The sequence below is a fragment of the Humulus lupulus genome, chromosome 8 (genome assembly GCF_963169125.1).
Source record: "Humulus lupulus chromosome 8, drHumLupu1.1, whole genome shotgun sequence".
Lineage (NCBI taxonomy): Eukaryota > Viridiplantae > Streptophyta > Magnoliopsida > Rosales > Cannabaceae > Humulus > Humulus lupulus.
Window position 1 is genome coordinate 9,950,854 of NC_084800.1, and position 21,076 is coordinate 9,971,929.

At 35.0% G+C, this 21,076-nt stretch overlaps 1 protein-coding gene across 5 annotated transcripts in view; it reads left to right on the forward strand.

Moving 5' to 3' along the window:
- The window catches only part of LOC133794513 (midasin), a 33,548-nt gene extending 13,397 nt beyond the window's left edge, over positions 1-20,151 (forward strand). For 2 of the 5 annotated variants that reach the window (XM_062231769.1, XM_062231770.1), the window contains 47 exons: positions 106-270; positions 366-573; positions 680-1,572; positions 1,698-3,233; positions 3,309-3,504; positions 3,602-3,667; positions 3,834-3,901; positions 4,038-4,304; positions 5,573-5,708; positions 5,779-5,864; positions 5,979-6,121; positions 6,383-6,524; positions 6,622-6,711; positions 7,644-7,782; positions 8,033-8,187; positions 8,481-8,594; positions 9,007-9,162; positions 9,313-9,519; positions 9,602-9,793; positions 9,883-9,984; positions 10,283-10,528; positions 10,634-10,759; positions 11,127-11,208; positions 11,287-11,417; positions 11,511-11,675; positions 11,867-11,942; positions 12,040-12,152; positions 12,743-12,810; positions 12,913-13,026; positions 13,156-13,224; positions 13,304-13,457; positions 13,818-13,981; positions 14,065-14,193; positions 14,306-14,534; positions 14,646-14,897; positions 14,989-15,210; positions 15,300-15,458; positions 15,548-15,769; positions 15,908-16,195; positions 16,284-16,418; positions 16,522-16,728; positions 16,827-18,560; positions 18,645-18,926; positions 19,031-19,210; positions 19,303-19,401; positions 19,595-19,720; positions 19,807-20,151. In XM_062231769.1, coding sequence (XP_062087753.1) covers positions 106-270; positions 366-573; positions 680-1,572; positions 1,698-3,233; positions 3,309-3,504; positions 3,602-3,667; positions 3,834-3,901; positions 4,038-4,304; positions 5,573-5,708; positions 5,779-5,864; positions 5,979-6,121; positions 6,383-6,524; positions 6,622-6,711; positions 7,644-7,782; positions 8,033-8,187; positions 8,481-8,594; positions 9,007-9,162; positions 9,313-9,519; positions 9,602-9,793; positions 9,883-9,984; positions 10,283-10,528; positions 10,634-10,759; positions 11,127-11,208; positions 11,287-11,417; positions 11,511-11,675; positions 11,867-11,942; positions 12,040-12,152; positions 12,743-12,810; positions 12,913-13,026; positions 13,156-13,224; positions 13,304-13,457; positions 13,818-13,981; positions 14,065-14,193; positions 14,306-14,534; positions 14,646-14,897; positions 14,989-15,210; positions 15,300-15,458; positions 15,548-15,769; positions 15,908-16,195; positions 16,284-16,418; positions 16,522-16,728; positions 16,827-18,560; positions 18,645-18,926; positions 19,031-19,210; positions 19,303-19,401; positions 19,595-19,720; positions 19,807-19,839 — 10,866 coding nt within the window. In that variant the 3' untranslated portion in view covers positions 19,840-20,151. The remainder of the gene's footprint in view (positions 1-105; positions 271-365; positions 574-679; positions 1,573-1,697; positions 3,234-3,308; positions 3,505-3,601; positions 3,668-3,833; positions 3,902-4,037; positions 4,305-5,572; positions 5,709-5,778; positions 5,865-5,978; positions 6,122-6,382; positions 6,525-6,621; positions 6,712-7,643; positions 7,783-8,032; positions 8,188-8,480; positions 8,595-9,006; positions 9,163-9,312; positions 9,520-9,601; positions 9,794-9,882; positions 9,985-10,282; positions 10,529-10,633; positions 10,760-11,126; positions 11,209-11,286; positions 11,418-11,510; positions 11,676-11,866; positions 11,943-12,039; positions 12,153-12,742; positions 12,811-12,912; positions 13,027-13,155; positions 13,225-13,303; positions 13,458-13,817; positions 13,982-14,064; positions 14,194-14,305; positions 14,535-14,645; positions 14,898-14,988; positions 15,211-15,299; positions 15,459-15,547; positions 15,770-15,907; positions 16,196-16,283; positions 16,419-16,521; positions 16,729-16,826; positions 18,561-18,644; positions 18,927-19,030; positions 19,211-19,302; positions 19,402-19,594; positions 19,721-19,806) is intronic. The other 3 variants (XM_062231773.1, XM_062231771.1, XM_062231772.1) reach the window with 3 other exon arrangements.
- Positions 20,152-21,076: the final 925 nt, after the last annotated feature.

Consider the following 21,076-nt stretch of genomic DNA (forward strand, 5'->3'; position numbering starts at 1 on the left):
CTACTGAAAACCTTTTGAGTTTTTTCTCTAATGTTTTTTTTTTCTTTTATGAGAAACACATTGCCCCAGATTTTTTTTTGGATTTACTAATCATATATTTATTAGGGTCTGAATGCTATTTTGGATCATCGAGCGGAGGTGTTTATCCCAGAGCTTGGTCTTACATTCAAGTGTCCATCATCCTTCAGAATCTTTGCTTGTCAAAATCCTTCTTATCAAGGGTGTGGCAGAAAAAGCCTTCCTAAATCTTTTCTCAACCGTTTTACTAAGGTACCTTTTATTAGCTTAGCCCTGAGTTCAAGTTGTCAACAAGCTTATGCTTGGTAATTCACTTGGTTATAAATGTTCTTTGGCTCTTGTTTCAGGTTTATGTGGATGAGTTGGTTGAGGAAGACTATGATTCAATCTGTAGTTTACGTTTTCCAAAAATACCAAGTTCACTACTTAAAAAATTGATTTTATTTAATAAACGGTTGTATGAGGACACCATGTTGCATCATAAATTTGCTCAGGAAGGTTCCCCTTGGGAGTTCAATTTACGAGATGTGTTTCGATCGTGTGAAATTATATATGGTTTGAAAGCGCTTCTCCCTTATTTTTTATTTTTTTTGGGGATAAGTTATTTAGTTCTAGATGATAATCTTGGTTCTAAGATGTGTTTTTTTTTTTTTTGAATTAGGTGCACCGGACAAGTCAAAAGAGTATTGCTTCCTTAACACAGTTTATCTTCAAAGAATGCGTACAGAAGATGACCGCAGACAAGTGCTACATCTGTATGAGGAGATTTTCAAAGTGAAGCCATATATAAATCCTTCGCCACGGGTCCAACTCAATTCACAATACTTGATAGTTGGTAATACTTCCATTAAAAGGGAGGGTGTTCAGTCATCTAAGGTTTCTAGTGATTCACTAAAAGTTTTGCCAGCAGTTCGTCAAAGTTTGGAAGCTGTGGCGCAATGTATGAAGCATCAATGGCTGTGTATTTTAGTTGGTCCAACATCATCTGGTAAGACTTCCTTGATTAGGTTACTAGCAGAGCTCACTGGAAATGTACTAAATGAATTACATCTATCATCTGGTACGGATATCTCTGAAATACTTGGATGTTTTGAGCAATATAATGCCATCCGGAATTTTCGCTTCGTGGTTGCTCTAGTAGAGTGCTATATTAATGAATATTGCGGTTCAAGCTTGGAGTCTTTGCAGAATACTTTAATAAGTGAAGGAGGGTTCATCTCCAAATGGTTTTTTTTCTTATCCACAATAAATCATGATGTTTTGTCATGCTTTTCCTCTAGTAGTGAGGAAGATAGGAAGAGACTTGCCAATTCTCTTACTCTGCTGGATGAGATTATACAACAACTCAAGTTGGTTATGGAAGAAAATTCTCTATCACTATCTTGGTCTAGTAGAGAACTTGACAGAGCCACAAGGATAGTTTCCAAGTTAAGAGAGTGTCTTCAGAAAAGGTCGTTTTCAGCAAAATTTGAATGGGTTTCTGGGCAACTGGTGAAGGCAATAGACCGTGGAGAGTGGATTGTACTCGAGAATGCAAATTGTTGTAATCCCACGGTACTTGTTTTTTCTTACATTCATCTTGTAATTTACATTGCATTTTATGAACTGCTTTTCTATATAAAACTTTAATAATATACTTACTAGGTCATCTAACTCTTTCCATGAAATATCCTGTATAGGTTCTTGATAGGATAAACTCTTTGGTTGAGCCACTGGGATCTATTACAATCAATGAGTGGGGTATTGTGGATGGAAAACCAGTTATTCTCCATCCCCACCCTAACTTTCGTATGTTCCTCACGGTTAATCCAAGTTATGGTGAAGTATCTCGAGCTATGCGAAACAGAGGAATTGAAATATTTTTGATGCAACCATGTTGGCTACATGATGAATCCATTGGTTTTAGTTGTGATGAATTTGAACTAAAAGATGTAAATAGATTCCTTTCCCTGTCTGGTATTCCTACTGATAGTTTGGTGCAAGCAATGGCCAAATCACACCTTTATGCTAGAAAGGAAGGCTTACGCTTCAATATTTCAATTACATATCTCGAGCTTTCCCGTTGGGTTCAGTTGTTTCAGCAACTTTTGATGGATGGTAATCAGCCTATCTGGAGCCTTCAATTGAGTTGGGAGTATGTTTATATATCATCACTTGGTGAGGCTAATGGAGGAAGTACTGTTCGTCATGCAAAAGATACTCACTTATCTATTGCTGCATTTTCTGACTCTTCCTTGTTGGATTCACCTCTGTGTTTGCCTGGAGGGTGGCCAATGCCTCTGAAGTTGAGAGATTTTGTTTTGTACTCAAGAGAAAGTACCGTAAAGCAAAACTGCATGTATCTTTCCCTCTTGGCAGCTCAGTATTTCTCGTGCAAAGTAAGAGAGAAAGGGTGTGCTATGTACCAGGATTCAACTGCTAGCAACTATGGAGAACCTTCCTTGGTGGATGTGAAGAAGCTACATCAAATTATGTTACCTTGTGATCCAAATTTGACAACTTCAAACTCTAGCAGTCTTGATGTTGAATTGGCCAAAAAGAAGTTGCTGTTTGCTGCCGAATGGGCAATAGAACAGGCCTCTGAGGGTGATCTAAGGTTGTATCTTCTATGGTTTAGAACGTTTAGTTCTAGGTGCCAGATTTTATCCGAGTTCTCTAATTTAGTTGAAAGGGTTATGAAGCATCCTATTTGGAAATATATGATCAACTGCTACCTTAAGCTTACTCCAAATCTAATAGATGATGTTGAAAAGTTTCCAACCCCGGTACTATCAATTGAGTTGGTTGATGAGGTCATGCCGAGTAGTGAAAAAACAAAGTTCCTGTGTAATGCTATTAACTGTGTGGGTCCTTTGAAGCTTACTTATAGACAGTCGGATGATGAGTGCAAAGTTTATGACAACAGGGTAATTCGTTATTTCAAGCCATTATTGGAATTTCTGCGGAGTTTTGAGGAGGACTTCCTCGAGAAGCTTGTTGATCCATCTTTCATGCTTGTTGAGTCTCCATCATTTGATATTCTTATTCAAATGTATGTAAATGTTCTGGAGGACCACATATGCTTTTGGAATAATATTGAAAAATATTCGAGTAACGGAGAAAGGTCAAAGAACACTGAAGAAGACATGGGGAAGTTGCTAATTTCTTGGCGCTTGTTGCTGAAGAATGCTGCAAAGCTGAAAGGAATTTGTTCAGAAGCGTTTAATCGGTTGCTGGTAAGTTGTGTTTCTCTTCTCTTTCCCTTCCTGTAATGGAATGTGAGCTTGATCAGTTTATTTTCTTTTCCATAGGAGGAGAGTAAGAAGCTGGAGAAGGTTTATTCTTGGAATTTTCATTCAGAGAAGTCCTTGTTGTGGGTTTATGGTGGTCATCCAATTTTGCCATCATCTGCTCTTTTATTTGCAAAGCAGCTGGAGCTTTTGAAATTTTGTGAGTCGTGCTGGCCAACAGAGACAAGGTCGTTGAAGGAAAGATCATTAAAACCGGGTAGGCTCTACTTTAAATTATGTTTATTTTTCTTACTGAAAAAAATAATAAACTGAATATGTTTTAACATTTTTTCGGTTGACAATTTATTTGACAGTTGAGAATCATTGGATTGAAACTGTTGCATCATCGAATTCCACTCTTCGTTTCCTTGTAATGGAAGGTAGTTTTGGTTTTTTTTTTTTTTTTGGGGGGGGGGGGGGGTGGGGGCGGGGGCGTTAGTTTGATTTTTTCCCTTTTTTTTAGACTTTATAGATGACTATTTCTTATTTTTGACAGAACATCATAATAATTATCATTATATTTTATTTGTAACATTTAATTTCTAGGTGTTTCCATGTTGTATTGTTATGAGGAGGAGCTCCATGTTGTCATGCATCTGGATGAAATGTCTGAGGTGAGTTCCCTTCATTTCTTAGTGATCAAAGCTGTGTAGCTTCTTTTGCTTTATGTTTTTGCTACAGGTTTCTCATTTTTTTCAAAAAAAGTTTTTTTCTTCTTTTAACTTACACATAGGTTCAATGTATACTTAGTTTATGCAGAAGCTTGAAAAATGGGTTCAACAAGCAAAATCAAACTTAGAGAAGAACTTGCAGCATAACAAGCTTGATGTTTCTGGAGCAAATTCATCTACTTTTTGTTCATTCTCCAATGAGATATTGTGCCAAAAGTCTGGTTTTGATAGTTGGCAGTGTACTCTTCCTTTTGTTGACACTACAAGCTTTTACTTAGATATGGAGTTGCTTCAGGAGCTATCATCCGCTCACTTGGCTGATTCAAGAGAGTTACAGCTGGTAAAGGTCATCTAAATGTTTATATTTTATTTTCTGTTACCTTGTTTATAATTTGGGTAGTAAGTTTCTCATATCAATGATACAAGTACTGTTGTTTTGATTTAGAAAAAAAAGATTACAATAGTTAAACTGAGGCAGAGTAGTGGATTCATGTGACCTTTAATCATTTGAAAGCTAGGTCACATCCTTGATATACCGTCCATATATTTTTTCTGATCCAATTATATACGTCTCTTGTACACATTTTTTTCCATCTTAATTTTATCATTTATAATCAGTGGTAGTATTGGCATTTCCAACTATTTATGCATGCCACCAATCTTGATTTGATTCCAAGTGACATGCTGACTTAATATCGGAATAGACTACATTACACTGCTGTTTGGAAATTTTTTGCATGTTGTTGAAAGATATGAATTAATCTTATTAAATCTATCTGTTATTTTATTAATCTAATAGTTATTAGATAGTACTCTGTTGGCGACCTTTTGGGCAATTGGGCTTGAAAGAAATAGTAGGATTTTTGAAGTTGTTTATTGTTCAGTAGAGGTCAGCCTTTTGACCTTTGTCTCTTTTTCAAAAAAAATTGTTCAGTGGAGAGATTATCTGGGATAAGATCAAGTTTTGGGTTGCTACTTGGGTGTATAGATCTAGGGGTTTTGAGGGATTTCTTTTTTGGATCTTTGTAGGGAGTGGGGTAATTTGTGGCTTTAACGGCTATTGGGGAGTGTGCGGTGTTTTTGGTGATTTTTGTTTGGACTTGTTTTGTTTTTGTTTGTTGTTACAACGGTTTTTCTCCGCAATAAGTGAGAGCTCTTAATTTTTTTGAGGGAGGTCAGTCTATAAGACAATGACCTCTGTCTGTTTTTCAAAAAAATTTCCTTAATTGTTAATATTTGGTCGATCTTGTTTTTTCTAACACCAAGTGTGGTAGTCGTGTAAAGTGGAAGATGAGAGGCCCATGCTGAGATCTTGCTTACATTAGCTCCTTATTTTTAAACACTTGTTGGGGCGTAGTTGGGGGATCATTTCGCAATCGATAGATGGCTGATGGGCAGGAGCTTTATGCTTGCATTTGTCCCCTGCTAACCAAAAACATAGTGTACTTATTTGATAATAAGATGAAGTATGTTTCACCATTTTTGCATCTTGTAATAGGTTGCTTGAAAGGTTAATTCCTGTAATGGTGATTTACATTTGTTGTTAACTGCTGCAGCTCTTTCAGCAATGGTGTTTGTATTTCATTTTTTAAATGTTGTTTTATTTATTGTCAGGATTGGACTAGTGTATCTAATCGCCTGAAGTCTGCATTGAATTTTTCGTTAGTCTTCTCATCAAGGCCTCTGCAAATGTTTTTGCCACATCAAAAAATTTTATCGATACTTGATACGTGGACCTCAGTTGATGCAGGTCAATACAGTTCTATTTTAAGTTTTCCTATGTCCATCTCTATGTTCTCACATCTTAAAATGATTTGCAGTTAATGGAAAGGTTGCAACCTTTGTGCTTGAGATGTGGTTTAGGTGGCATCAGTTTTTATGGATTTATTGCCCTATTTCTGTCAAGGTATGAGTAGCTAGCATGCATTCTGTGTCTCCTGTAGGACTTTTCTTTTCTCTATCTCTTTTGTGGGATGGGAGTGAGTTAATACATTGTGCATTATGGTTTGTTGTATTGCAGGAGTTTTCATCTCATGGAATTCCAGTACCTGATTCTTTCCAAACAGAAGATATTCCAGTACCTGATGCTTCCCAAAAGAAATGTATTTCGGTGCCTGATATGCTGTTTCAGCCTGTAATGATGAATACAGTTTTCCAAATACTGTAAGATATTTCTAAAGTTGTCTTAATAGAAAAATGCTATCTTTTCAAGTTTAGATGTTGGATGAAGAAAATATATTGTAGGGTTAGGCAGGGATCTAGTTTAAAAAAAAAGGTGAATGGAGAAAATAACCACTGTGCAAAGTCATTATGAGCACTGTCATGTTCCTGTGAGAAGTATAGCATATGTATGAACTTTATGCTGTTATTTACTATGGCTATATGTTCATATTTGGTATCTTAAATATAACTGTCTTGGTTCAGGCAAAATACCACAGCGATTAAAGATTATTTTTCGGGTTCTTTAAAGCTCAAAGTTGCATCATGTAATCTCTGGCGAAGCCTTTCACCTGGATCAGACTTGCCTACTTTTTTTTTATCTGCTGTGCGAGATCTTTTTGAGCAGGTTGTTATGCTTTTGTGTTTAAAATAGACTTGTTATACCTTACTATTGTTTTATTTATTTTTTTGTGTGTTTTTACTTATTTATTTTTTTTGTATAGATTATAATTGCACACCAGAAAGCTTTTGATGCTGATGATTTTGAACAAATAAAGTCTAATCTCTGCGATCTCCGAACAAGTATGACTAAGGTATGTCTTATTTTTTTTTTGAATTCGTTGAGGATTGAACCACTTGCATTTAATTTTTGTGCATAGCACCATGCACTTTCAAGTTGAATGTGCAAGGGAAGCCTTTTTTATTCTTTTTTATCTATTGTAAAAATGGCATGGCAGCTAATTTTGCTTAAATTGAGAGGGTATAAATACGTAACAATGGATGTAAAATTATACTAATAAATAGTCATGAGGGGTAGATATATGATTATCGTCAAAAGCTTTTAAAGTACTTTTTGAAACTAAAGATAGGCCAATAATACTTGGTATGCTTTTTATTTATTCTTTTTCTTTTGCTGTTTTTTTTGGGTGGAAAATAATCAAGTTCTGGGCTGCGTTTTGGCCAAAGAATGTAAAAAATTTCACTGTATTTTTCTGCTTCAATTTTAATAGATATATGGAAGTGTTTGATGTAATTTGGTCTGTTTTTAGTTTTGTACCTTTTTTTTCTTCAGTTTCATAGGTTAGTGTGAGAATAGGTTTTTAGATATTGGAAGTATTTGATGTAATTTTGTCTGTTTCTAGTTTTGTACTTTTTTTTCTTTTCATTTTAATAGGTTAGTGTGAGATTAGGTCTTGATGTTTCACTTTGGCTGGTCATTTTTGGTTGTAATTATTCTTTATTTACTTAATTAAATTAGTTATCGTTTTTTTATAAAAAAAATTCCTCTCTCTATCTTAGTCATCACTAGGAACTAGTATCATTCTCTTCCTCTATTAATTTATTTCTTATTTTTCCTTACATATGAAGTGGTTGCTTGCATGTCTGCAGTATAAAGTACCATATATCTTGGTTAATGATATATGCACTTCATTGTGCTCTGAAGAATTTACTGCCTCTTGATTTATTGACCTTTTAGCTGGTCAACATATTTACTTTTATACGTTGTACTTTTCTTTGGTGATAGAATGGAAGTCTCAAGCTTGAAAAGCTCCAGTCCCTCAGATCCCTTATTCTGTCTTCAAGCCATAACGGGCTGAAAATGTCATTGGAAAAGTTTATTGCGCCACTTCTCATGGAGCTATATCGTGATTGCTCATCCACTGGTGATTATATTTTTATTATCTTTTCAGCTTGAAATTGTGGCTTTATGGTTCTCATATATTTACTTTCTAATTGTCTTGTTGAAAAAGCAATGTTTATGTATGCATGTCCTTTTTTGTATTAATACATTGTATAAGTTCATATATGCATGAAGTAGCATCTTCTTTTAAATATAGGTATTTTTAGATAAGATTCATCTTCAATTTCTCCTCTTATTTTAATGTTTCATATTGGTTGTGCTTACATTTACAGGCTGCTTCTCTAATGTTGGTCGTGCTTGGTTGCGCCTTGGGGTTTTACGTTTGAATCTATTGCTTTGCTGTGATGATTTGGATCCAGCTATGAAATACCATTGTAAGGATTCACAGTTGTCTGACAAGATATCCTCGTGTAATCTTGAAATTCAGGTATCTTTTGTTATTCTCCTGTAAACTTGGAGTTTATTTTGGATGCAATTGTATTGTTTTTCATTCTGATTTATTGTTCTTTATCTGACTTTGCTTGTATAATTTCCTCAATAATACAAGTTCAGTTTCTCTTAAAATAATAATAATAATTTTAATTATAGATACAAAATAGTGTACATCATACACAGCTAATATCTCACAAATCTTGGTCCTAGTGACCAGATTCACCTAGATAATAACCATAATGATTTAAATGTTACAATGATTTCTCTTTTTTTTGTTGTTTAAAACAGGTGCGACGGGAATGCAACTCTTTAGCAGGGTGGCTTTCAACAAGAGAAGCTGATAAAAAACAAGTGCAAACTTTGGGAAACCTTGAAAAAGAAAAGAGAAGACTGCAAAGAAAGGTCCTATAACTAATCTTCTAATTTTGTTTTTTTATTAGATGGTTGCTTCTGTAACAATCATGATTTCCTTCTTTTGCATCCTACATGACCAGAGACTATCATATGATAGTTATTCCAAGTAGTATAGATGCTAGTAACTGTATAGTTTATTCCTTAATCCGTTCTTTGCTATGCTATGTTACAGTGATCTTATCTTTATTTTAAGAATCATATTATCTTTATTTCTTATGTCATGTTATATAAAAACTTTATTGCTCGTTGGCTTAATATTGTTTGGCATTCTTTCCACATCCATATTTGATGGAAGATAGATGTTGAAAAGTAGACTGTTTTTATGAATCTCATTTTTCGTTTTTTGTTCCATCTTTTTAAACTAATGATATATTAATATGATGCTTTTATTTGGGCTTAGATTGTGTTTCGCTCGGACTATAGAAAGTTTAAAAACTTAAAACATCGATGCAATGAATTTCTTGCACATGCCTTGTCTAAATCATCGGAGTTTTTATGGAGTGATATTGAAGCCATGAGCTTAGAGCAGATTCCTGACAAAGGGTATAATTGGCAGGTAATTTTCCTTGATTTTCTAGTTAACTGTATATGGGATATTGTTACGCTGTCAAACTTCATTAACTTAGGCTGCTTCTAAGATTTTTACATTGTTTCTTTATTCGGTTTGTCTTATCTTACCTTATTTTTTTTAATCCACATCGTCCAGAATACTGCCACTGCTTTCATTGAAAAGTTATCAGACGACTACCCAGAATACATTGATTTTGTACAACCAGTTCAGGTTGCAGTATATGAAATGAAGTTGGGTTTCTCCCTGGTTGTTTCAAGTCTCATGCAGAAAAGAGCTTTGAGTACCATAAAAGAAAAAAGTAGCTCAAGTAGAGTTGATCCATGCAAAATGAATGTGGTTACGGTATGTAACTGAATATTGTTGTTTTGCTAAGTTAATGCCTTCTTTCTTGTTATCTCAGTCACTGATTTTGGGAGTCTGGCAGGAATCAATTTATACATTTATGAGATTTCCTTTGGCTTCTTCTCCATATACTGTATCTATCAACCTGAATAATGAGCTGCCTGAGTTTCTACCTTACAAAGTAGAAACCTCAGCAGATTTCTGTGCTGCTGATATGGATGTACTAAAAGAGCTTGTTTCTTTTTCTTGTGATGCTGTTACTACTAGTGAATCGGTATGTTTTCTTTTAGGAATTCAGTTCAGTTAAGTACAGATCTCATGAATTACAAGTTTCATTGATTATATCTTATCTACATGTGACAGATCTCCCATACACACCTGGAGGCTTCTCTGTATCAGAATATTCTTTTCCGTACTGAGAACTTTGTATCTTGTACACATATGATGAACTCTGCATCGTTTACGGTATATTTTTTTCATCATTTAAATTAGTGTCCCTTGGCAAAATGACCTATTTTTTGAAGTCCCTTTGCACTATGGCCTAGTTTTATAATTTTTTGCAAAATGACCTCCAACACTCCAGACAGCTGGTCGAAATTTTAGACAGAAGTTATTTTGAACTTTTTTTTTTTTATCAAAACTAGGTTAAAGTGCTAAATGACTTCAAAAAGGAGGCCATTTCCACCAATTACTCTATAAATTACAGTTGTGCTAGTATCCGATGATTTGGTTGTGTTGATAATTTGGTTGCCTTGTGAATCAGATCTTGGATAGTTCATTTGGAAAGCTTGCAGATTTTTGGAAGTCCATGAAATTCCTTCAAGCAAAAACTAGAGAAGAAGAATCTCAGCAGTACAAATTCAGGACTCGTGCATTTAAGATTGCTAGTATTTTCGAACTGGATATATCAAATCTTGGTAAGTCTTTTGAAGGTGGAAGTTCTTCAGAGATGAAGGAATTTTTTTCGGAATGGAAGGAATTGGTGTCTGATGATCAACATGCTGGAAAGGTAATGATCATTCAGGATGTTTATGTAGTTGCTTACATCTTTCTTTCTTTTCTTCTATCTAGTTATGAAAATTCTCTCTTATATGCTAAATAAGATTTTATTTAGCAGGAGGATGCTTGTAATGAACAAGATAATTCAGACGAAGAATGTAATCCTTTGGAGGAATCCGTTTTGAACAATGTAGTCCGTATTCACGATCAGTTATTTGGGATAAATAGCCTTATTATAAATGTAAGCTCTTTCGGAAATTTAGCTGAATATGTATTTAAATTTTAGATGATAATGTGAGTTTTGTTTAATACCTTTTATTGAACTGTATTTGCTGATCTATAAATTGTTTCATCAATCTAATATTGAAATCACGTTTATATCTATTATAAAATTGAGGCTCATGTACTGAACTTGTTATAATAAATTTTAAATTGGAAATTTCCGTTTTTTTAGTTTAAAAGTTCTGTTTGTCTTATTATATGTAAACACATGATAATGTTAGTGATAGGAATTCTATTATATGGATACATAGATTTCTTTGATGTTTGATTTTGTATATCATGATCATGATGATTATGCGCAATTTACATATTTTTCTTCTTTCCAGCCGGGTGCTTACCAAATCTCTACCGAAGATCGATTTATTTCCTTCATTGACTCGTATACTATTGGTACAAGGATTGTTAGAGGTGAGATTTCTTCAATCCATCCCATATATGTTTTTTCTTGTGCCTGTTCACCATTTACTCATGAGTTTGAATTTTCAGGCTTAGAAGGTTCATTCTTGTCCAATTTGGATGCTCGTTTAGCTCCAGAGCACTTGCTACGTCTTTGTTTGGAGCACGAGCAGAAGTTTGTACCATCTCACGAGGCAGCCTGCAGATTTAACTTTTATAAGGTTTAGCAACTCTGCTAGTTTTTTATTTTTATATTTTATGAAATGCATTTGTTCTGTTTGAGTTGACTTTAATTTTTTCGTTTTTTGGAGCAGGATTCAAATGCTTTGGAGATGTCAAAAATGGTGAAATTACTTCAGCCTTTACAAGAGCGAGTTTATTCTCTTCTAAAAGAATGGGAAGATCATCATGGTCTTCGGAAGATCTTAAATGTGATTTTGATGCTCTTGAATATTCCAGTGACCACACCCCTGGCTAAGGTAGTTTTGCAGATTTTTATTGCATATTGGGAATTATAGTTTATAGGACATGGAGGTGTACCACTTATTTGGAAGCTTTTACAGCATGTTTCTATATGTGTCAGCCTACACAAGCACTTCCATATGAATACTTGATGCCAGAACTTTCCCATATCAAAATAAATTAATTTTCTATTTTTTCTTTTGTGAAGGTGCTGTCAGGATTGCAATTTCTAGTTAATAGTATTCAGTTACTTCAAGAAAATGGTTCAAAATTTCCAATCTCTGGTAAGAGTGTGACTAAATAGAACCATGATGTTCTTAACGGGAAAGTTGGTAGGATTTGGTGCCTATTTAATTATTTATTTATTTTTGGTCCCTATAGATCAACTGGAGGCTATAATTGATCTGGTGGAGTCATGGCATAAGTTGGAGTTTGGGTCGTGGCAAGTTTTGCTTGATGAGGTGTTGCATCAATATGATCTCAACGCTGGAAAGGTAAATCACTGTATTATTTGTGTGAGCTTGAGGATAACATTGATTTGAGAAGCTTAGATTTCTTGGAAGGCATAGTAGCTATGTTAACATGGTCTATTGTGTACTTTTCTAATAATAATAAGGTAGATTTCGGAAAGTCATGGTTGCCTACTCTCAAGGAATTTAGAAAAATTTCTCCTTAATTTTATTGGGGTGTGCCATTTTGATTTAGGCTTCACCCTCTTATTTTTTTTATGTCCTTAAGCCACATATTGATGATGTTTATCAAAGGCCCTCTATTTGAGATTTGGTCTATACATATTTTTTTCCTTAGAATTTTAGCTCAAACTTATGGTTAAAACTTCTGCCATGTATTGTTGAAAGAACTAGAATTTTAATATAGACTTCATTGTTTCTCTCATATGTATCTGGTGCTCAGCTTGGCAACTGTATTATGGATCGAACTTACTATAACACTATTTGAATCACTCATGATGACGTTCTATTTTTTATTCTCATTTTTTAACTTTAAGTCTGAAGATTCTAGAGATGCTGGGAAATTTCTTATACTTTATTCATCTGTTTCCTAATTTTTTTATTCTTAATTTCAGTTGTGGTTTCCTCTTTATCCAATTCTTTTAAAGCAGAGTAGTTCTGGTATGAACAATAATATCCTAAGGTATGTGCAGAACACATGACTGTGATTGTGAGGTAGCTGTCTTTCAAATGATTGTATTTAATTGCTTTCTTGAGTTGCTGTTCACCGCTACATGTTGTGCAGCTTGGAGGATTTTATCCAAACATCCAGCATTGGTGAATTTAGAAGACGCCTTCAGCTTCTCTTTGCTTTCCTTGGTCAAATACATATGGGTCTATGTGTAAAATATTATTCAAGGTGGGATCTCTGCTATATCTAATTGTTGTTGTGTTAAAGTAAAGAAAAGGATCATTCCAAAGTCATTTTTTCTATGGTTACTGATATGAATTTTCCTTGAGTTTTCTCACTTGGTAACAAATCTTGCAGCTCACTTGTGACGGAAAATCTGAAGATTCTATACAATGTTTTTGGTTTTTATGTGCAATTTTTACCACGGTGAGTCTTGTCTTTATTGTTCTTTATATTTCTGCATGACAGATTATATATAAATTGGTGATTTTATTTCTCACTTCAGAACTTTGGAGCACATAGAAGATACCAGAAAAGATATTGTGGAGGAACTGAAGGCTCTGAAGTTATGTTCATGGGAGAGTCGTGAGAGAATTCTGTGCATGAATAACTCAAAGAAGAAAAGGCAGAAATTGAAGAAGCTCATACAGAAGTATGATGTGAGTAGCACAATTTCAAATGTTGCTATCTCAATAAACATTTAAGTTTTATTGCAAATTCACAAAGAAGCAGATTATTAATTTTTCTAAGCTAGTAAGCTCTACATGAAGATGCTGCCTAACATTTTTTGTAAATATATTTTATAAGAAACTAAGAACGACACCAAAAACTAGGCTGAAGGACTGGGGGTCCTACCTAGCTACATTAAAATGAAGGGCAATCTCTAAACTCTTTGTTGAAGAAACCCAATGAAGAACCAGTTTTACATTTTTGTGCAGGCGTACCTGTAATTACCAGCTTAGTAAAAATTATTGCATGTAGAATTAGTAATCATGCTCTTCTTAATTTTGTTATTACAGGATTTTCTGCATCAGCCTGTGATGCTTTTTATTAACAAGGATGCAGAGCAGAAAGGAGGATTTCAAGCCGCACGTGGTGAAAAGTCGGTCAGTAGTTGTGCAAAAGCAAATAAAGGGTTAGATAATGCTGCTTCTGAACTGACCCTGTCCGATGATGATGACAGGTTTGCATTTCTGCTTTAGTGGTCTGTTATTTTCTAGTCTTTTAGTTGGGATCTGAATTCTTACACGATGAATATGCTATAAGGTTTATATGGTATGATGATTGGAGAAAGAAAGCAGATGGCGCTTCAAAAAGTTTAAAGCTTGAGTTACTATCTGAAGGTGAGAAAGCAGATGGTGCTTCAAAAAGTTCAAAGCCTGATTTACCACTTAAAGTTGATGGCACTTTCTAATTCTTTTTAGTAGCACACTTTCCTGTTTCTATTAGATTTTTTATTTGATACCATCATAAGTTTTTGTACCCTAAACTCTATTGAGATGGTTGCAGGTATCATTAGACGATGCTCGGCCTCCCTTTCTACTACTAGTCTTTCATACAGGGATGCTTGGAATGCTGTATTGGGCAAACTGAACAGAATTTCTAGAATTGCTGTTGATTGTGATGATCTCTGGAACGAAGAAAACAAGGGTCAACAGAAGAGAAGGGCTTTGTCTGAACTTCTGAAGCTTTTAGAAAGCACTGGACTGTCTAGACATAAACCTGTGTTTACAGAGGTAAATCTTCAATTTTGGTATTTTTAGTTGCTTTTTTCTGTTCATGAGACTGTTCTCTGTCTGCCTGCCTGTCTGTCTGTCTCTCTATCTCTCATGATTGGGTCTGTGTAGGATCAAGCTAAATCTTGGTGGTTCCTCGAGCCTTTACACGAGTTTCTGCATTTGTTGCCGGGACAAAATGGACTGATGCATGGAGCCTCTAATGCTGCTGCTTCTGCTTGCGTCGTTTCTGGAAGTTTGCCCAATAATAAGTTCGTAGCTGAATGGACTGCAACTACTGGAAGCTACTTTAAGAGTGTAGCATCTGTACTGCTACTGCAGCAGATTTGCCTCAACTGCCACAAAGATATTACTCGTGAACAGGTGCATTTGACATTTCAATTCCAAATTCACTATTTTTGGTGTTCAAGAGAAAATTAGCTGATTTGTGTTAAGTTCTAATTTTTGATGATAGGTTGACAGGTCAGGCTCTTTTCTTCACCAGCTTATTGAGATACAACAAAAGCAGCATACTGCTGGTGTTGTTTTTGCTAAGCATTTGAAGAGCTTTAAAGAATGCAATTCTATTCTGAAAAATTTGTATTCAAGTTGTACCACTTCTGATGGTGGAACTCGCACCATGTTTTGCATTGTCCAAAACCAAGATGCCATCTTCAGGTGCATGTGGCAGCAGAAAGTAAGTTCTTATCTTGATCCACTTGTTTCGTGTTTAATTGGTCTACTTTTCTTCTTGTGTAAGACAATAATGCTTTCTTAATATTGCAGAAAATATTTGATTGCTTGTGTTCTATATCACATGATGAGTTATTGTTGCTGAGAACATTTGACAAAACACATTTGGAAACTTGTGAAACGGTTAAAGCTGCGTCACATGGAATCCTTGCTTTGGTTGAGAATTTCTTTCCATTATTTAAGAAGTCAAAGGTGTACTTTTTTCATCCTTTATTTCATATCACTTTGAACACACATCCCTTGCTCTCTATTGATACATATATATATTTTTTTTGGGACAGGAATTGTTGGATAATACTCTTCTTGGCCAAGATAGAGATATTACTAAACTGCCTGCATCTCCTGATCTTTTAGTTATTTCAAAAGATATGGAAGAAGTGGTATCTAAAAACTTTCGTATACTTGTGGATTTTGAAAATCATCTTGCTATGCATAGGGAGGACGCTAATAGAAGCTCTGTTAAAAAGACTTTGCTTGGGCATTTTGAGGATGTGCTAAAGAAGGTATTTTGCGTATTTCTCATGCTTGGACATCCTTGCCACTGCTTCGGTTTTAGAGTTCACAATCACTTGCAGATATGATTTATGCTCTATAGAGATTTATATTTGACTTTTGAATTATGAATTATGAAATTTTGGCAGGGAAGAATAGTGGAAGAGGAGTTTATTTTAGCAATGAAAGGAAAACATGCTGCTCTTGATACACACGAAGAGAACACATCCAACAGGATCTTTTCCGAACTTGAAGCTGAATTTCTTCTGGCTATTAAAAGTACATATGATCATATTAAGGAGGCAATGGAAAATTATAGTGTAGCAGATGAGTCACTTGGGAGTATCACCTCTTGGAAATTTCTATTTGAGTCATTAGCTATGAATTTCAGATTCGAACATTTAAGTAACAAGCTTCTAAGAGTTATATCTTGTGGTGTAAGTTTTCACTGGCTTATTCTCTGCTATATATATATTTTAATTATTTCTGTAAATATCTGATGATGATCTGATGTTCTTTGCTCAGAAGAAATTGCTGAATCAATTTGGGGATAAGTGTTACAATGTTTATGTTCAACTTGAGCACCTGCATTTGTTTTTGGATCTTATGTCAAATTTCGGTGATGGTCTCTTGCAAGAACATCTTGACATGCATAAAACAGTAAGTTCGTTCGTGTTATCCTACTCCTGAACATTATTTATGTGACCATTGAAGTTTGTACTTTGTTACAAGTTTTTAACATCAACCTGTACTTGTGATGTAGGTCTCTGCCGTGATTTGTGTGCTTGCAGATGTTCTGGCTTCTTTGTATTCAAAAGGCTTTGGCATCTGCAGTGAAGATCAAGTTGGTGATGCTTCATGTGATTCATTTCAAGATGCGAGTGGAACAGGAATGGGAGAGGGTGAAGGGAAGAATGATGTCAGTGATCAGATAACTGATGAAGATCAGCTTCTTGGGGCATCTGATAAGGTATGACCAAGGAGATAATATTCAGTCTTTAAATATTTTATGTTTTACTTCTTTATCTAACATGGTGCCAAAATGACTTTCCTTTTGTGTTTCTGTAGCAAAATGAAGAACAAAATGCTTCTGGTGAAGTCCCCAATAAGAATGATAAAGGTATTGAGATGGAGCAAGATTTCGATGCTAAATTATCTGATGTTAGTGAAGATTCTGAAGAAGATATGGATGACGATGGAGAGGAGCAACTAGAATCTGCAATGGGAGAAACTGGAGTCGATAGTGAAGTAGTTGATGAGAAATTGTGGAATAAGGAAGAGGATGAAAATCCAAATAATTCAACCGAGAAATATGAATCAGGGCCTTCGGTTAAAGATACTGATAAAAGCTCCCGTGAGCTTAGAGCCAAGGAAGATTCTTCTACAGCTGATGAACCTGGGGAGCTCAATCCTGAAGAAGTTGATAAACTAGATGGTGAGACTGGAAAACAGGATGAACTTTGTGATGATGATGGGGATGACATAGATGATGCCAACTTGGACAAAGAAGAAGCATTTGCAGATTCTACAGGTCTGAAGCCTGATGACTTGGAGCAAAGTTTGGAAGAAGATATGGACTTAGACAAAGAGGATGGTGTAGATTCTGTAGAAGAAGCAGGTCCTGAAGCGCAGGATGAACTTGCTGATACCGGAAACTCTGAGGAAGAGAATCCTTGTCCAGGCGATGAAACAATGGAAGATGCAGAAACTGGAGACCTGGATATGAGTTCTGAAATGGAGGAACTGGGTAAGGATCATGAACCGAATGCTGAGACAAATACATCGGGCTCCAAGAGTGAAATGTCTGGACTGGGAATTTCTGACAATCTTGGTAATAATGTGCCAAACTCAGAATCCCCATCTCAACCGAATAGTGATTTGCAAGAGTCAGATTCAAGTAATATGGTGCCAGAATTGAATTGGTCAAACAACAATGACACTCATAGCGGACTTGCTCCTTTGAGAGGTTTACCATCTGGCAATACCTCTGAGCTTGACAGAATGGAATCTGAGTTGTCAAATAGTAAGAGAGAGACTGGAGATCAATCACAAACTCAATTACCTCCCAATGAGTCGTCATCGGTGCAGAAAAACCAACCAAATCCTAATCGCAGCCATGGTGATCCGTACAAGGAGTGGAAAGAAAGAGTCAAAGTATTTGTTGATCTTGCGGCCGATGAAACTGAAGCACTGGATGAGATCCATGATGAAATGGCAGATGAGTTTGGATATGTGCCTGAGTCTGAAATGGGAACATCCCAAGCATTAGGACTTGCAACATCTGAGCAGATAGACAGTAATGTCAATAGCAACAAAACCAATGAAAATGAACCAACTGCAAATAAAGATGACACAACAGAAATGGAAATTGAGAAGGAAAATTCTGAACCATACCCTGTAAAGAATGGTTCTTCACTTCCCAAAAGTAAGATTGAGGATAAAATGACTCGCTCAGAATTGGAGGAAACTCCTATGGTAGAATCTGAAGATGTTCAAGCTTATGATGATGATGCCTTAACAGGCTTATCTGATGGTTTGGTGTCTGTCAGAAAGGCTTACTTTAATGAACGGGTAGATCAGCTCAATAAGCTCTCAATAAATGACGATGAGTTGGGCAAAGCCCGTGATCCTGAGGATACTTCTATTGATCCTAACTCAACTGCTCTGTGGAGAAGATATGAGTTGCTCACAACAAGGTTGTCTCAGGAGCTAGCTGAGCAGTTGCGACTTGTTATGGAGCCAACATTGGCTAGTAAGCTCCAAGGTGATTACAAGACTGGCAAACGGATAAACATGAAGAAGGTGAATGAACTGAACTTTACAGGCTTTTGTACCTTTTCTTTTTCTATGCCTAGTTATTAAATATTTAACGCTTTTGATGAGCAGGTTATTCCATATATAGCAAGTCATTTTCGGAGGGATAAAATATGGCTCAGAAGGACTCGGCCAAACAAGCGTGACTATCAAGTTGTCATTGCAGTAGATGATTCCCGCAGCATGTCTGAGAATTGTTGTGGGAATGTTGCTCTTGAAGCTTTGGTTACAGTATGCCGTGCCATGTCTCAACTGGAAATGGGGGATCTAGCTGTAGCAAGTTTCGGAAAGAAGGGTAATATCAGGCTACTTCATGATTTCGGTCAGCCCTTTACTGGAGAGGCAGGGGTCAAGGTGAGAGCCCAAATTGTTATAAACTCAAAATTTCTATTTTGTTGATATATCGAATATTACTGGTGTATATGTAATTTTATCATCGTCTTTGTTGTACATGTCAGATTGTCTCCAATTTCACATTCAAGCAAGAAAATACAATTGCTGATCAACCAGTGCTTGATCTGTTGACGTATCTACATAACAAGCTGGATTCAGCTGTTGTCAAAGCAAGGCTCCCATCTGGACAGAATCCACTACAGCAGCTTGTTTTGATCATTGCAGATGGACGGTTAACTGAGAAGGTATTTTGTTTTACTGATGCTTTTCCTGTACGACTGTTCAAATCTTTTTATTCATTGCTTTGTTTGATTGTTAATCAAATTAAAATCTGCAGGAGAAACTGAGGCGTCAGGTCAGGCATTTTTTGAGTAGGAAGCGTATGGTTGCATTTTTAATACTTGACAGTCCACAAGACTCTATTATGGATATCCCGGTAATTACGTTTGCTACTAGTTATCCATTAGCAAAGACTTCAAAATTATATTAGGCATGAAGAGGCTGGATAAAAATATTCTTCAAATACATATGTTTGTAAAGCAATTCCCTGTATATATATATATATATATTTTTAATGATGTTTATGCAAAACTGGTTCTATTTTTTAAGTTTCTTTTTTGGGATTTCAGGAAATAATATCTTGGAAAGATGGGCCGCCTTATCCTAAGTACATGGATTCTTTTCCTTTCCCGTACTATATTGTTCTAAGAAATATTGAGGCACTCCCCAGAACCCTTGCTGATTTATTAAGACAGGTAACCTATATCTAAGTTTAGTTACCTTTGATTTTGTTCCAAGTTTGGGCTATAGTCTGAAATGTTTTTGTGCTCGTTGGTTGCAGTGGTTTGAGTTAATGCAGTCTTCGAAGGAGTAACTCGGTTTGGCTAAATATATTTATTGATTGGTGCGTGCGTGGTGAGATTGCATCTCTCTTACCCTATATCTATGGTAAGAGTCGGCCTCTCATGATAAATTATCTACAAAAGTTGTAGGTTCTTAATTTTTGACAAACCTGATTAAATATTGTTCGTTTCAAGTTATCATGTATCTTTATTGTATATATCTTCCCTAATTTGGTTGAAATCGTACATTATTTAATTCTTTTAGGCAGTTGGCATTCTCATAATAACGAATCCAGAATTTTGATGTATATTATATAAATATATATTAAATGCACCATTTTACATTTTATTATTTCATTAATAATATTTGCAATGTCATGTAGGTAGGGACAGGTTCTATGGACACACATTTTAACATTAGTTTTACACAATTAGATAAAAAAGATTTAATGATCAAGATTGAAATACATTAATGACAGTTAAAAATTCTATTTATATAGATGTATATTTAAATGAAAAATGTCCCGATAGAACTTCATTTAAATTTTAGAATTAATATGTTGTAATTATAATTAAATTTGTTTGGATTATGCATATTTGCTTAAATAATAATATTGACCAATCAAAAAATATATTACACGATTGAAAAAATCAAGCTTGCAGAAGTGCGAATAATTAGAATAAATAGTTACTCATACGAAATATTTTCCATTAAACTATATTGATCCATGGTATTTATATAGTATTTTATCAATTTTTTTTTTTTGCTCAAGGAAAATTCCAAGTCAAAACATCATAAAATTATGTAAGAACAAAATATGAATAATAAGGAACATGGCTCACTATCTTACGTATATTGCTAACGCGCTATTAATTACTTAATCCATTATTTTTCTATCGATATATATAAATATATACATATATTTTTTTGCCAAGGGAATTTAAACTTAGACCTTCTCTTTGTGAGAAGTGTAGCCTATGATCAACCAGGTTATGCTTATGAACGCCCGTTAAAATGTTTTTTGTCCTAAATGTTTAAGAGTATTGTTACTTAAAAAAAAAAAAAAAAAACCAAAGGGTGCAGGAAAAAACTATTTCCTTTTCTATTAAATAAAAGTATAATATTAATTAAATCCACACCAAATTTATTCCTTATTTAATTTTCGTTTAATGATTTGTTTTGCTGCTGTCCTAGTTTTTGTTTTTAGGGTATTTTAGTTATGGGTTTTTTTCCATTACGGTTCCATTCTTTATACTTTAGAATACTTA